Genomic DNA, 12,778 nt, shown 5'->3' with positions numbered 1-12,778 from the left:
AGTTATAGAATTGCATTGTGAGAGCCTCTCTCATTGAGCTAGTGATTTAGAGGGCAATGGAGTTTAGATCGTCGCCATTTCGCATTAAAAACGACAGATTCCAAATAAGGTGCACAAAGGCAAAAATCTTTCCTACGCTGGGCATTGTATGCTCGCGAAGAGGGTTATGGAAGACATTCCCAACTACTACATGCAATGTGTCGATTTTCTGGCAAAAGTTGCAAATGCTCTTGATAAGCTAAAACGTGATTTCATCTCGGTCTTCGTCACGCCAAAGAGAAGAACAGAGCTATCCTGGCTAAGCCGAATCGGAGATCCTAAGAGAAGGAAACGAACTATGGGTTCGGACTTTCAAAGCTAAGCACAGCAGGAGGCCCGATGCCAGAAAGGCTAGAGCTAATACTTCTCGAACATGGAACGCCATGCGCAATGGTCATACCTCCTTACCTTAGTGCAAGGTGATCGCCGTGTGATTGGAGATGGAGATGGACAGACTATTAGATTTTGGGAAGATGATTGGCTCGGCATAGGGCCTGTTCGCAAGCTTTTCCATATGGCCCTCTCAACAAAGACGAGGAAGATATATGCCTGTTTTAGACTGATTCTAATAGTTGGGATTTCTCAATTTTGAGTTACGATATTATGAGTGTTATTCGCGTGACCATCAATTGTTCCGGCCTTAACAAGGACTCTGCTGTTTGGAAGCACTGAACATTGGTGATGTGCCCAGCAATGAGTCAAACGTTCAGTAGTTTTGGATATGGAAAATGTATACTATACCAGAATTCCAGTCTCGTCTGTTTAATCATGCACAATAAAATTGATACTACAGAGTTTCTTCCAAAAAAAAAGGTCTAGTGCACGACACTACTTGCGAAAATTGTGGTTGCGTGAAGGAAGACATCGTTCATATTGTTTGGGATTTGTCCAAGTGCGTAGGAGTTCTGACGGGGGGTTGGCAAACCTCAAAGTTGAAAAAACAGCTTCATCATGAGGCTTCCTGAGTATATCAAGTCAAACCTCTGCAATTACAATGCCATCAGCACTACACAACCGCACATTCCTTGGAAAACTGTGTTTGCCTATGCCATCTAGATGATCTGGAAAAACCACAATACGAGAAATTTCAATGGTGATGGAAAGCCTTCTTTAACTCCTTTGAATTGCTTGGGCAAAGCCGGCAAATATGCTAATGTGTACTAATATGCAAATATGCAAATAGCTTCAACTTGATGTCGATCTAGGTGTCACGTCCCGAACCCCATCGAGCTCGCATCATCCCTCTCTCAGGTCGTATTAGTGCGACATCCCAGGAAATGTCGCCGACCTGACGATCCCATCAGAGTTCGATCACGGCGGAAACCAATGAAATAAACCCGGACAATAAAATTTGAGAACACCAGGAAGAAATAAATCACCAAGCCACCAAACATAAAGTATACCTCGATGTATAAATATACAACATCCAATTCTTTACAACCAAACACTTCCAACACCCATCAGATTCACATCGACTGATATTACACACCCGAACGGATTTCCTGATTACACCACCAACTATTCACATCAAGCACTCCCTAATTTAATATCAAACTGATAATACACGCACACCAATTGGCTTCTACGGATCGCGTCCTCGACCTCAAAAGGAATTAGCAGCCAAGATATATTCTACTTCTGAATACTCGGTGTGCGTCGGGATCCCAAAACGCTGCGGCGGTAGCGGCGGAAGGTTCAAGGCTCGGGCGGGTGCTCTGAAATAATTTGGTTGAAACAACCATGAGACACTTCTCAATAAGTCATAACCTAAACCCTACCTAGGCTACCACGTATTCCAGACAAGTTCAGACCTTGAAACGAACAACACGAACAAACACTATCCACGCAATCACACTTACCTGGAGTCTTGGCATACTCAGCCTGCACGTTAGTTCATAATCACAACATTCAAACTCGCACGCATTTCACACTTCGCGCACCAAAAACCCCACACATTTCCATGCCAAAAACACGCATTTATCACGCACTATCGCATCAATTACATTTACTTTCCTCGTCTTGCCCCACTAGCTCAATCACTTTCTCGACCCGCGTAAACACGCCTCAGGCCCACACGATCGCGCCCCGAGCACCACACGCCTCGGTCCGATCCCACTTTCTCTTACCATACCACGCACCCCGTTCTCAATCACATTCCTCGGCCCGCGTAAACACGCCTCAGGCCCACACGATCGCGCCCCGAGCATCACACGCCTCGGTCCGATCCCATTCTTACTTTCTTTCCTCAGCCCGCGCCAAATGCGACAGGCCTACATAATCGCGACCCGGGCTTATCATGCCTTGGCCCGATCCCATTCTCACTTTCTTTCCTCAGCCCGCGCCAAATGCGACAGGCCTACATGATCACGACCCGAGCTTATCATGCCTCGGCCCGATCCCATTCTCATGCTCACACACATTCGCATTAAATTCCGTGCACACAATTGCACCCAATACATCACGACACACAGTCATATCATAAACACGCGATCAACACACATACTGGCATTTTTCTACACCCAAACGTTATCAAATCAATTCAGGCCCTTCACGGCATTTTCACGAAATCTCAAGCCGGACCTAACGGTACCAACCACGCAACACACAGCAACCCACAACACATAAAACATCACATCACAGCCATCAATCAGTCTTTTTCGGCTTCAAAATTACCATATCTCACTCCCGGCTCTTCACGACACCTTCATAAAATTCCGAACCGGATCTAACGGTACCATCCACGTACCCAACATCACCCTACAGCCCTTCAAACAGACCATCACAGCCGTCTCCCGGCCTCTAAAATTTTTCCAAAAATTCCCGAAATCAATCCTACGGCCCGTTATTCCGTTCAGCCCCTAATTTCTATCAAACCGCGTCTAAACGGGTCCAAATTTACCCGATAAACTAGGCGAGGTTTAGATCGCGACTTACCGACACTCTAGACTAACGCGGCTAGAGCGAAAAGCGGCGGCGATCGACGGGGACGGCGGCGAACGGCGGCGCGGCTTGGCGGCTTGGACGGATGGCGATGGTGGCGAGCGGCGGCGGCCTTCCTTGGCCGACCAGCTCACGGCCAAGAGAGAGAATCGGGAGGGAGAGAGGACGGCGTGAGGGTCGGGGGTGGCTTGGTGGTGTGGTACGGCGGCGGTCCGGGCGGTGGTGACCGGCGATGATGGCTCGGCGGCGATCGGCAAGAGGAGAGAGAGAGAGAGGGAGAGTCCACGGTGGGGGGGGGGGGGGGAATGTTGCCGTGAGGGAGAGAGAGAGGAATGAGGAGAGAGAGAGGGAGTCTTGACTCAAATAGTAGAATTTGGACTAAAATGGAAAATTACAATCTTGCCCTTCTCTCACAAATTCAACCGACGGCCCAGATTTGATCTTATTTTGAAATCAACGGCCCGGATCGAATCTTTTCTAAAATATCTAAGGGCAGTCTGGGAATTTCTCAAAAAGTCCAAGGGTAAAAATGTCATTTCTCGAAACCAGAGCAAAATTACCAAAATGCCTCTCCCTCATAAAACATGCCCTTCATAAATCCCTAAGGGCAAAATGGTCATTTTCCTCATTTCTTGCCAAAATTAAATTTTTCTGAAGGATTCGGGACATTCCAAATTTGCACGTTCCAACTGCAACGTTGTCCTAACGCCCCGCTGTGACTTCCTAATTTTCCGGTGTCCGATTTGGGCTAAATTAAATAATTAAATTTTATTAAACGCAACTCGAGCGTTTCTCAAACTAACGGGCGGCTTTTTGGGGAAATTCGCATATTCGACCCGTGACTAATAATAATTCAAGTCACGTGCAAGTTCATTCGGTTCGTGACGACTTTGGTTGTCATTTAAATCGCGAGGATCGATCACTAGATCCGAGGGGCACGATCGTTCGGTATAGGTTCAGGATTATTCGTCAATTCATTTCGTGGTCCAGCAGAATCACCCGCGATCCACTACTATGACAGTGGCGAACTGACTCCTAGTTATCCTTGGATCAGCCTGTAATGGCTCAAAATGTCACCTCGGCGATTTTATGATCGAAAATTAATTCACGATCGACTTTTCACTTAGTCGCACGAATTTTAAATCCCCTAGTTAGCCTTTCCCTACTGGTTAGTATCCCAGGAATGATCAGTTCCGGGTGAGAACTAACTACGAGCACATTCATAACACTCAGTATTTTATAAATCCCAAATTGACCAATTTTCAAGATGTCACACTAGGCATGCAAAAACTCGTGGTAGAGATGGACGCCGAGGTCGTCCTTCAGGGATTAAATGTCAAACAGGGTACTAATGTGTACTAATCAAACCAGTGATTGCAGTTCTTTGTGGATTCATATCAAGGAAGTCGAGTTCCGGCATAGCTACAGGAAAGGAAACCGGTGCGCGGATGGTTTGGCCAAAGCTGGAGAGAGCAACACCAATCACTCAGGACTGACGCCTGTGCACCCAGTTTGGTCCAGGATATACTCCTAAAAGACGTTTCCTTTGCTTGGAATAGTACCAGTAATATGTGTATTAGCAGCAACTCTTCTGCTGTCCCTGTTTGTGTCTCTCATTTGTCTAATACTGTCAGGCATATTGCCATTTCAGTTACTACTGTTTTTGTTTCGACATTTGTAATGTCACTCGCGTATGACAATGACATGCTGCTAGACAATGGTTTATTATTTATGCTCTTTACGTGGTTTACCAGAAAATAAAAAGAAAAAACGTGTAGGAATCTTATCACATCTGAATATATCTAAGTATTAAATTATGTCTCGAGATTAAGTTATTACAAAACCCAACTCGAATCGGATGATTAACAGCACAAGAAAGAAAAAAAACAGGAAAAGGAAGCTTCCTTCCACTATAGGACAAAATTGATGGGCTCACTTTATTTTAATATTATTGTGAGGGGTGAAGAAGTTTTGATGAGAAAAAGGGGGTCTGAGGAAGAAAAGTAAAATATTTTTTTTGTCCGGCGAGACCCGAGTTCGCCTGAGGCCGAGCTGGCCGGTCGCCGCCGTGGCCAACAACTAGTTGAGGAAGAAGAAGAATGAAAAAAAAGAAAAAGAAAATAATAAATAAGAGGAAGAAGAAGAAGTTCTCCCAAAAATGACTTCCGCTTGTCATTTTCCTCGTAGCTCAAGCCATTTTTGGGGAGCGAGGGGAGAAGGAAAATGTTTTTCCACAGAAAACGTTTTTCGCCCCTCGAACACCGGAAAATTTGAAAAGTATTTTTTGGGAAAACATTTTTCGGGGCACAAACACAGCCAGTATCTTAAGATATCTACATGTATCTAAATATTGAATTATGTCTCGAGTTTAAATCGTTACGGAACCCAAATTAGATGATTAACCGTATTATAAAAAAAAAGAAAGCTTCTTTCCACTATAGGACAAAATTGATGAGCTCGCTTTATTTTAATATTATTGTGAGGGGTGAAAAGTTTTGATGAGAAAAAGACAAGGCGTGGGCTAGCTACGGTCTGAGGAAGAAGAAAAGTAAAATATAATAGGTTTTCTTTTTGTAGCCCTGGGTTGTTCTCTCTTTTTTAAAGGAGCCGCGCAAGTGGGTCTCTCTGTCCCTTTTCGTCATGGCCGAACAGTAGCTTGCACAGTTGCCCTCCGTTTTCTTCACGGCTGAATAGTGAAGCATTTTGGGGCTCCTTCGGCTACTCATTATGACCGAAGCGATGAAGATGGGAGCTGCATGAAGTCCACGTTTAGAGTCTGTGCTGTGAGTTTATTTTATCTATTTAAATTATTTATTTATAAATACTTAGGGTTTGGATTTAATCTAGATACAGAAAATACTCGAGCGTGTGAGTGAGCGATTGTAAATTTGGATTCTCCAATTCTAGTAGATTATTTGGTATTGGCTCTCCCCGTGGATATAAGTACCGATACATCGGATCGAATCACATAAATCTTGGATGTCCTTATTATTCCTCGCTATTTCTCTGGTGATTTTCGCATTGACTTAATTTGTAATATCCGATTTAGCTTCCGTGTTAGTTAAAATTATAACACTAAGGTTGTCATGATGACATGAATAACATGTTAAGCTACATAACTAAACATGTCCAAGCATGTCATAAACAAGTTAAAAGGATCAACTCATTTATATGTTTATTAGTCATTTGTAAAGGGTACATAAACTTGTTTAAGCTCTATAGAAATACGCCCCACTATATGCGTCATGTGTCTATGTCGTGAACGGGTTGTGTTGAAAATTGGCAGCCTTAATTTTGCATAAGCATAAACTGAATTAGATATGCTAATATATGTTATCCGTGTGTAATATCTAATATGAGTGACTGAACGGCATCCCGTGCATCATACAGGGAGTGGTATAAATGCACAATGACAACTAAGTGTGTAATATGCTTATTTAGTATAGAGACCGACACACTTGCAATGTTTTCAGATTGATTGATTGATTTGAGTAGACTTGGAGAGATTGAATTCCTGGGATAGAAGGCACAATGGAAACTAAGTGAATTTCGGGGTGACAAATTTTGGTATAAGAGCTAAGTGAAATTGGAATGTTAAAACAAAACAAAAACACGTTTATTTAGCAAACTTGATTGCTATAAATAACCCAAGGAGAAGACAAAGCAAATTAATACATTGAAAAATTGAATTTCCACAGATACATGACCCAACACAAGCTTACAAACATACATGAACCAACACAAGCTTACAAACAAACTAATGCTTGTCGCAATTGCAAACGACTAATTACCAGAACTCTGTTATTATCTTCCCTAGAACTTAGATTGAATTTGGCCAACGATATTCTTATCAACTTGGAATGCTTTGGCAAGAATATCCATGGCAATATCCGGAGTTGACCCAAACACCGCATTCGTGACGGTGATGACACCCGGGTTTTGGCTACCAAGAGCTGCAATAGCAACGGCATTTACGGTACCAGCATTTCTCTCGAAATGGACAAGGCCCTGAGGGAAGACAAACACATCACCCTTTTGCAAGACCTTGGAGATGAGGCGATTATCGGGGTTGGAGGTGATGAACCCTACTTCGAGGGTCCCTTCCAAGACAACCAAAATCTGACTGGCACGGGGATGAATGTGGGGTGGGTTGACTCCCCACGGTGCATAATCGACACGGGCCAAGGAGATGCCGAGAGTGTTGAGCCCCGGGAGCTGAGCAGCGAACACCGGGGTAACCCTCGAGCCGACCGCATTGGATGTGTCACCCGGAAGATGGAGCCCACTGAAGGAGAAGTCATTTGCCTGAACCGTCTTGGGGTCCTTGCAGGCCAGGCCATTCACAAGCACTGCAAAATTTTAATGAGAAAACAACTAATTAATATGACTAAAGCAGCTTATGATGATGTGCTTCTCTATTATACAAACGAAATACACCCCAACTAACATACACCTCTCTCCAAATTGCTAGTAAATATTATTTCCCTTGCATTTGTTGAAAAATAAAATCCTTGTTCACTTGTACTTTTAGGGGAAGAAGAAATGCTACCTAGGACAAAATTCTAGAGGAATCTCTTGTGCATGCAAAACACAATTGATCAAATACATAAAGACTTCAATTTCTAATTCATTAGTACTTCCCCATCAACTCTAGATTAAAGAACCATACATAACTCCTGAAATAACTCCACAATGATAATTAGCGACTCTCAAAGAAATAAAATATGAAACCCTAAACTTTAAACCTTAAAATTAACTTTTCGTTAGAGGTGTACTTCGTCAATTGCGTAACAAAATGAGGTAACTCTCCTAAAAGGTAAGCTCCACTAGAGCTCTCTTTTTATTGTTGTTATTATTTTTTTGGGTAAGTAAAGTTAACATTACAAAATAACAGAGGTTTTGAGCGAGAATGAGGTGAGCATTCGTAAAGCAGGGCAAGCACCTTTTGAAATTGAAACTGTGGAATAAGCGAGTCTCCTTTATTATAATAGACACTTAAATGGGACACCAAAAGCAAAGATATCAAGCATTCTTATTCCAAGCTCCTGTTCTGGCCTCTAAACATAGGTTGGTGCAACATGAGTTGCAGTATTTCACCTGCACTGCCAGCTTGAGCGACACAGAAATCTTGCAGAGGACTATGATCAGCTGCTCCAAAAGTGAACAAAACACCCAAGAAACAAATCAAGAGGACACTCTTCGCCATCTCCGAAATCAAAATCTTCACGAGATGATCTTGTTTAGCTTCTCTAGTGCAGGTGGATATTAGTGCTAGCTATGGGAGGATGATGAATTCCCCTCAACAAGAGACCAAGTATTTATTGCCGTGCTTAGAAGAAGCAAAACGAAGATTCAGATGATAATAAAATTGAGTAATATTAAAAATATCACATGAAATCAGCAAGCCAGTCTCTCTGCGAAAGAGTCATATAGAACTTAGCTGTTCAAAAGAATCTATGTTGTTGCCGAACAGAACATGGACGTCCTGTCCCTAAAATAGTGATGGGAACGGAGGGATAGGCATTAGCGACGGCAACTTCACGCGTAAGAACCAGTCAGCAACGACATCTCTTGACCAAGTTTTATTAATTTAATAACTCGTTGCCGAAAGTGCGGGGGGGATGTGTTTATTCTCTCTAGATTCTACCATTCGGTTTTTGTTCTAATTACGTATTCAAAAGCCTAGACTATAATTTATTTGGTACGTCGATATAACTTAAACTTTTAGATGAGTTGAGTATAATATTCCATGCAATTTATTACTCTGCAAAGGGATAAGATAAGGCAGGCTAGTCTGAAATGGTCTTGCGGAGCGAATTGGTCTTTTAAATGAGCTAATGAGTAGATTTGAATGCACGATAAGAAATCAAGTCAGAGGTGGTGTTATGTAAAATTTGAGTCATCCTCTTACAGCTTCACATAATATGAATTTACAATCTTTATTCGAGTGATTTACTAACTTTTTTCTATTAAATTACCAACTGGTTCTAGCTAACCAACTCTCATTGAGCTATTTACCAACATTTATATGATTTTTTAATAAATCAAATTTGTCATTGTTTACAAACTTTTATTTATCTTTTTTACAAATGCCTTAAATTTATTCACTCTTATATGAATTTACCAAACTTTATTTGTGTAACTTACCCATTCTTCTCCTATTAGATTACCAACTAGTTTTGGTTTACCAAGTGTCACTTGAATTGATTACCAATATTATTTTTTTATTTGCCTTACTTTACAACCCTATTTACAAATTCTTTTAGATATTACAAACCTTAATTGGGGTGATTACCAACTTTTATCCGATTAAGTTGCCAGCTAGTTTTGCATTACCAATTCTTATTTGAGTTAGCTACTGACATTCATTTATTTTTTTCTATATTACAAAAAGACTTCTCTTATCAATTACAAACTTTTATTTACAATTCTTACCAATGCCTTAGATTTACCAACTACTAAATGAAATTTCCAAGCTTTAGTTGAGTGATTTATCACTTTTCTCCAGTTCAGTCACCAATTAATTTTAGATTACCAACTCTCATTTGAATTCCTTATGATCAATGTTCATTTGCTTTTTTAACTTACCAAATTCAAATTCTCTATGAGTTTCAACTTTTTTTTTCCTTACTTGATAACTTTTTTAATTCACCAACTCTTTTTATAAATTACCAACCTCAATTAAGTTGATTACCAACTTTTCTCCGGATGAGTTTTACCAACTTCTATTTGAAATCGTCACCAATAATTATTTGGGTTTTTACAATATCGACCTTTCTTATCTCAAATAGAAAAGCTTATCTTACATGTTAATAACTTTTATTTCTCTTTCTTATCGACGGCTTAAATTTACTAGTGAAATTCATCCTTTATAATTGTATGACTTATAAACTTTTCTCTATTAAATAACCAATTAGTTTTTTTATCACCGGCACTCATTTGAGTTGCTTACCAACATTTATTTGTTGTTTCTTGAATTTAGTAACTTTTCTATTGTGTTACCACTTTTATTTATCTTTCTTACTGATGCAGCTCGTATTCAAGATCGACAAACATTAAGAATCTCATCAATAAGTGAAAGCCTCATCTTTGACTTTGTCATTTGCTATGCATCGAAGCTTGCATCAAGACTCCTTGAGACGGTTACAAGCATTGGAAATATTGTACATTTAATAACTTCTAGTTTCTAGATTTGCTTTTAGTCTTTTGCTTTTTTATTTGTTGTACTATAAAAGGCCATCAAGTTTATGTACAAGAGGAGACTGAATTTGATTAATGAAATTTTCCTATTGCAATTCCCTTAAACCTCGAAGAGTTCAAACCCTTTCAAAACCTAAAAGAATTTTCACTCCATCCTTAAAGAGTTGCAGCTTTTGACGTCTACATCCTTGAAGAGTTGCAACAATCAATCTAGAAGAATTGATGTCATTTCAACTTCCTTGGAGGCCTAGAAGAGCAACCACTGAAGTTCTTGTCCGTTTCCGCGTCTTGATCAGTCACGACCATCCATTTCCTTTCGAAATCGACAACTCTACAGTGATTATCTGAGAAAACTCAAAGCATAAAACTTGTAGATCCAGAAGTCTTCTTTCTTTTGCCTTTGGAATTAGGTCAATCTGATCTAAGATGACAAAGTTATACACATTTTCCCGAATTAGCGCATAATTGATATGTCTGCTCGTTTTTGTGACGGAGTTTCCATGTATACAAGTCACTATCCCGATCCTATTGTTCGAGTAGTCGATCCAGGGCTAGATCACTTGCCAATTTTTTAAATTCATTAACTCTTTTTAAGACTTACGAACCTCAATTAGTGTAATTACCATATTTTCTCAGATCAAAATTTCAATTAGTTTTTCGTTACCAACTCTTACCAACATTTATTTGGTTTCTTCTATAAATTACCGACTTCTCTTATTTGTAATGCAGAAACCGCTCTTACCTTTTATTATTTTTTATTACAATGCCTTAAATTGAACGATTATTGTATGAAACTAATTTTGTGTTACCTTTCACCAACGTTTTTCATGTATACTTACCAATTTTTCTCCATTTATGTTAGCAACTAGTTTTACGATATCGAGTCTCATTTGAGTTGCTCACCAATATTAATTTAATTTAATTTACAATTTTTTTCATTGAATTAACAATTTGATTTGTCTTATTTATCATTTTTTTATCGATTAAATTATCAACTAATTTTGCATTATTAACTATTATATGAGTTAGTTACATACCAATGTTTAATCATTTTAAATTTCCAACTTCTCTCATCTCTGGCAAAAAGAACTTTTCCTGTTGTTTACCAACTTTCATGTAACTTTCTTACAAACACCTTAAATTTACTAATTATTATGGGAAATTACCAACTTTAATATAATTCATTTTTCTACTTTTCTCCTGGTAAGTTATCAACTAGTTCTAGATTGCTTATTCTCATTTGAGTTTGTTTCGAACAAATAATTGGTCTTTGTAGTTTACCCAAATTTTTTTTTTGGGTTACTTAATTGGTAATAAAGTTGGTAAGTCACCAAATAAAGGTTGGTAATTTGAAATAAAATTGGCAAAATTTAGGTTGTAATTAAAACATAAATAATAGTTGATAATAGATAAGAAAAAAGTTGACAATTCAAGAAATTAAACTTGATAAGTAACTCAAATAAAAATCGGTAATCCAAAACTAATTGGTAGCTTAATTAAAGAAAAGTTGGTAAACATCTCTAATTAAGGTTGGTAATTTTTTTTTACAAAAATCTAGTAAGTTCAAAGCGTTACCAAGAAATGCAAATTGGTATATAATTAAATGAGAACTGGTAATCAATTACTTGGTAATTCAAATAAGATTGCTAACCAAGACAAATAAAAATTTGTAACTCAAAAGAATAGTTGGTAGATAAGAAAAAACAATTGAATGTCATGTAGTAATTCGAGTGAGAGTTGGTTACCTAAACTAATTGGTAATTTAATCTAACAAAAGGTGCTAAATCACTCTAATTAGTTTGTTAATTGCATTTATGGGTTAGTAAATTTGAAGCATTGGTAAATTATGCAAATTAAGGTTTGTAAGTTAAGTATGAAAATTGCTAAATTTCAAACAATAAAATAAATTTGTAATTTTATCAAAGTGTTGGTAAGCTACCAATAAAATACCTGAAAAATAGTAACCAGTCATATTTTTACTAACAGTTTTTTAACACTTATCCACACCAATTGAAATTTACCAGCATGGAAAATTACTACTATTTTGTTGCAGTATTGAGCTTGCTCGTTCTTGTCAAAGTTTTGTCTTCTTTTCCTTTTTTTGTGGGTCGGTTTTTTGTTTTCCCTTTTGATAAGCAAGAAATTTGATTTCTTGAAATGTAGACGTTAGCTACAAGCCCACAGCAATCAAGTCAACCCAAAAAAAATAGCAAACCAGACTGCTATAAATAATCCACGCACAAGACAAAGCAAATTAATACAACTGACAAATATTAATTGGGAGAAGTGTCAAAAAAGTCATAAACCTTTTGCATTGGTGCCAATTTAGTCCTAAACCTTTTTTTGATGCCAATTTAGTCCTAAACCTTTTGCATTTATGCCAATTGAGTCTTAAACCTTTTTTTGGTGCCAATTCAGTCCTAAACCTTTTGTATTGGTGCCAATTCAGTCCTAAACCTTTTGCATTAGTGCCAATTGAGTCCTAAACCTTTTTTTGGTGCCAATTGAGTCCTAAACCTTTTGCATTGGTTCCAATTCAGTCCAAAACCTTTTGTATTTGTGCCAATTCAGTCCTTCCGATTAATTTAGCTCAAAAAGA

At 38.8% G+C, this 12,778-nt stretch overlaps 1 protein-coding gene across 1 annotated transcript; it reads right to left on the bottom strand.

The window, feature by feature from the left end:
* Window positions 1-6,573: 6,573 nt before the first annotated feature.
* On the bottom strand, window positions 6,574-8,237 carry LOC115693760 (putative germin-like protein 2-1). The gene is made up of 2 exons (XM_030620819.2): window positions 8,077-8,237; window positions 6,574-7,328 (listed from the first exon to the last, which is right to left on the bottom strand). Exons 1-2 carry the CDS (start codon window positions 8,183-8,185, stop codon window positions 6,793-6,795), a joined length of 645 nt encoding a protein of 214 aa, XP_030476679.1. The 5' UTR covers window positions 8,186-8,237; the 3' UTR covers window positions 6,574-6,792.
* Between the last annotated feature and the right edge of the window lie 4,541 nt (window positions 8,238-12,778).

This window comes from Syzygium oleosum, unplaced genomic scaffold, assembly GCF_021117445.2.
Source record: "Syzygium oleosum isolate NSW1041296 unplaced genomic scaffold, Sole_v2.1 Sole_v2.40, whole genome shotgun sequence".
Lineage (NCBI taxonomy): Eukaryota > Viridiplantae > Streptophyta > Magnoliopsida > Myrtales > Myrtaceae > Syzygium > Syzygium oleosum.
This window is presented reverse-complemented; position numbering and strand designations above follow the sequence as displayed.

What these genes read in the sequence shown, in the direction of transcription:
- LOC115693760 (XM_030620819.2), bottom strand. Translation starts at nt 8,185, where the DNA reads ATGGCGAAGAGTGTCCTCTTGATTTGTTTCTTGGGTGTTTTGTTCACT. An exon ending in CGCTCAAGCTGGCAGTGCAG is followed by an intron (nt 7,329 to 8,076) that starts GTGAAATACTGC and finishes AAAATTTTGCAG; the next exon opens with TGCTTGTGAATGGCCTGGCC.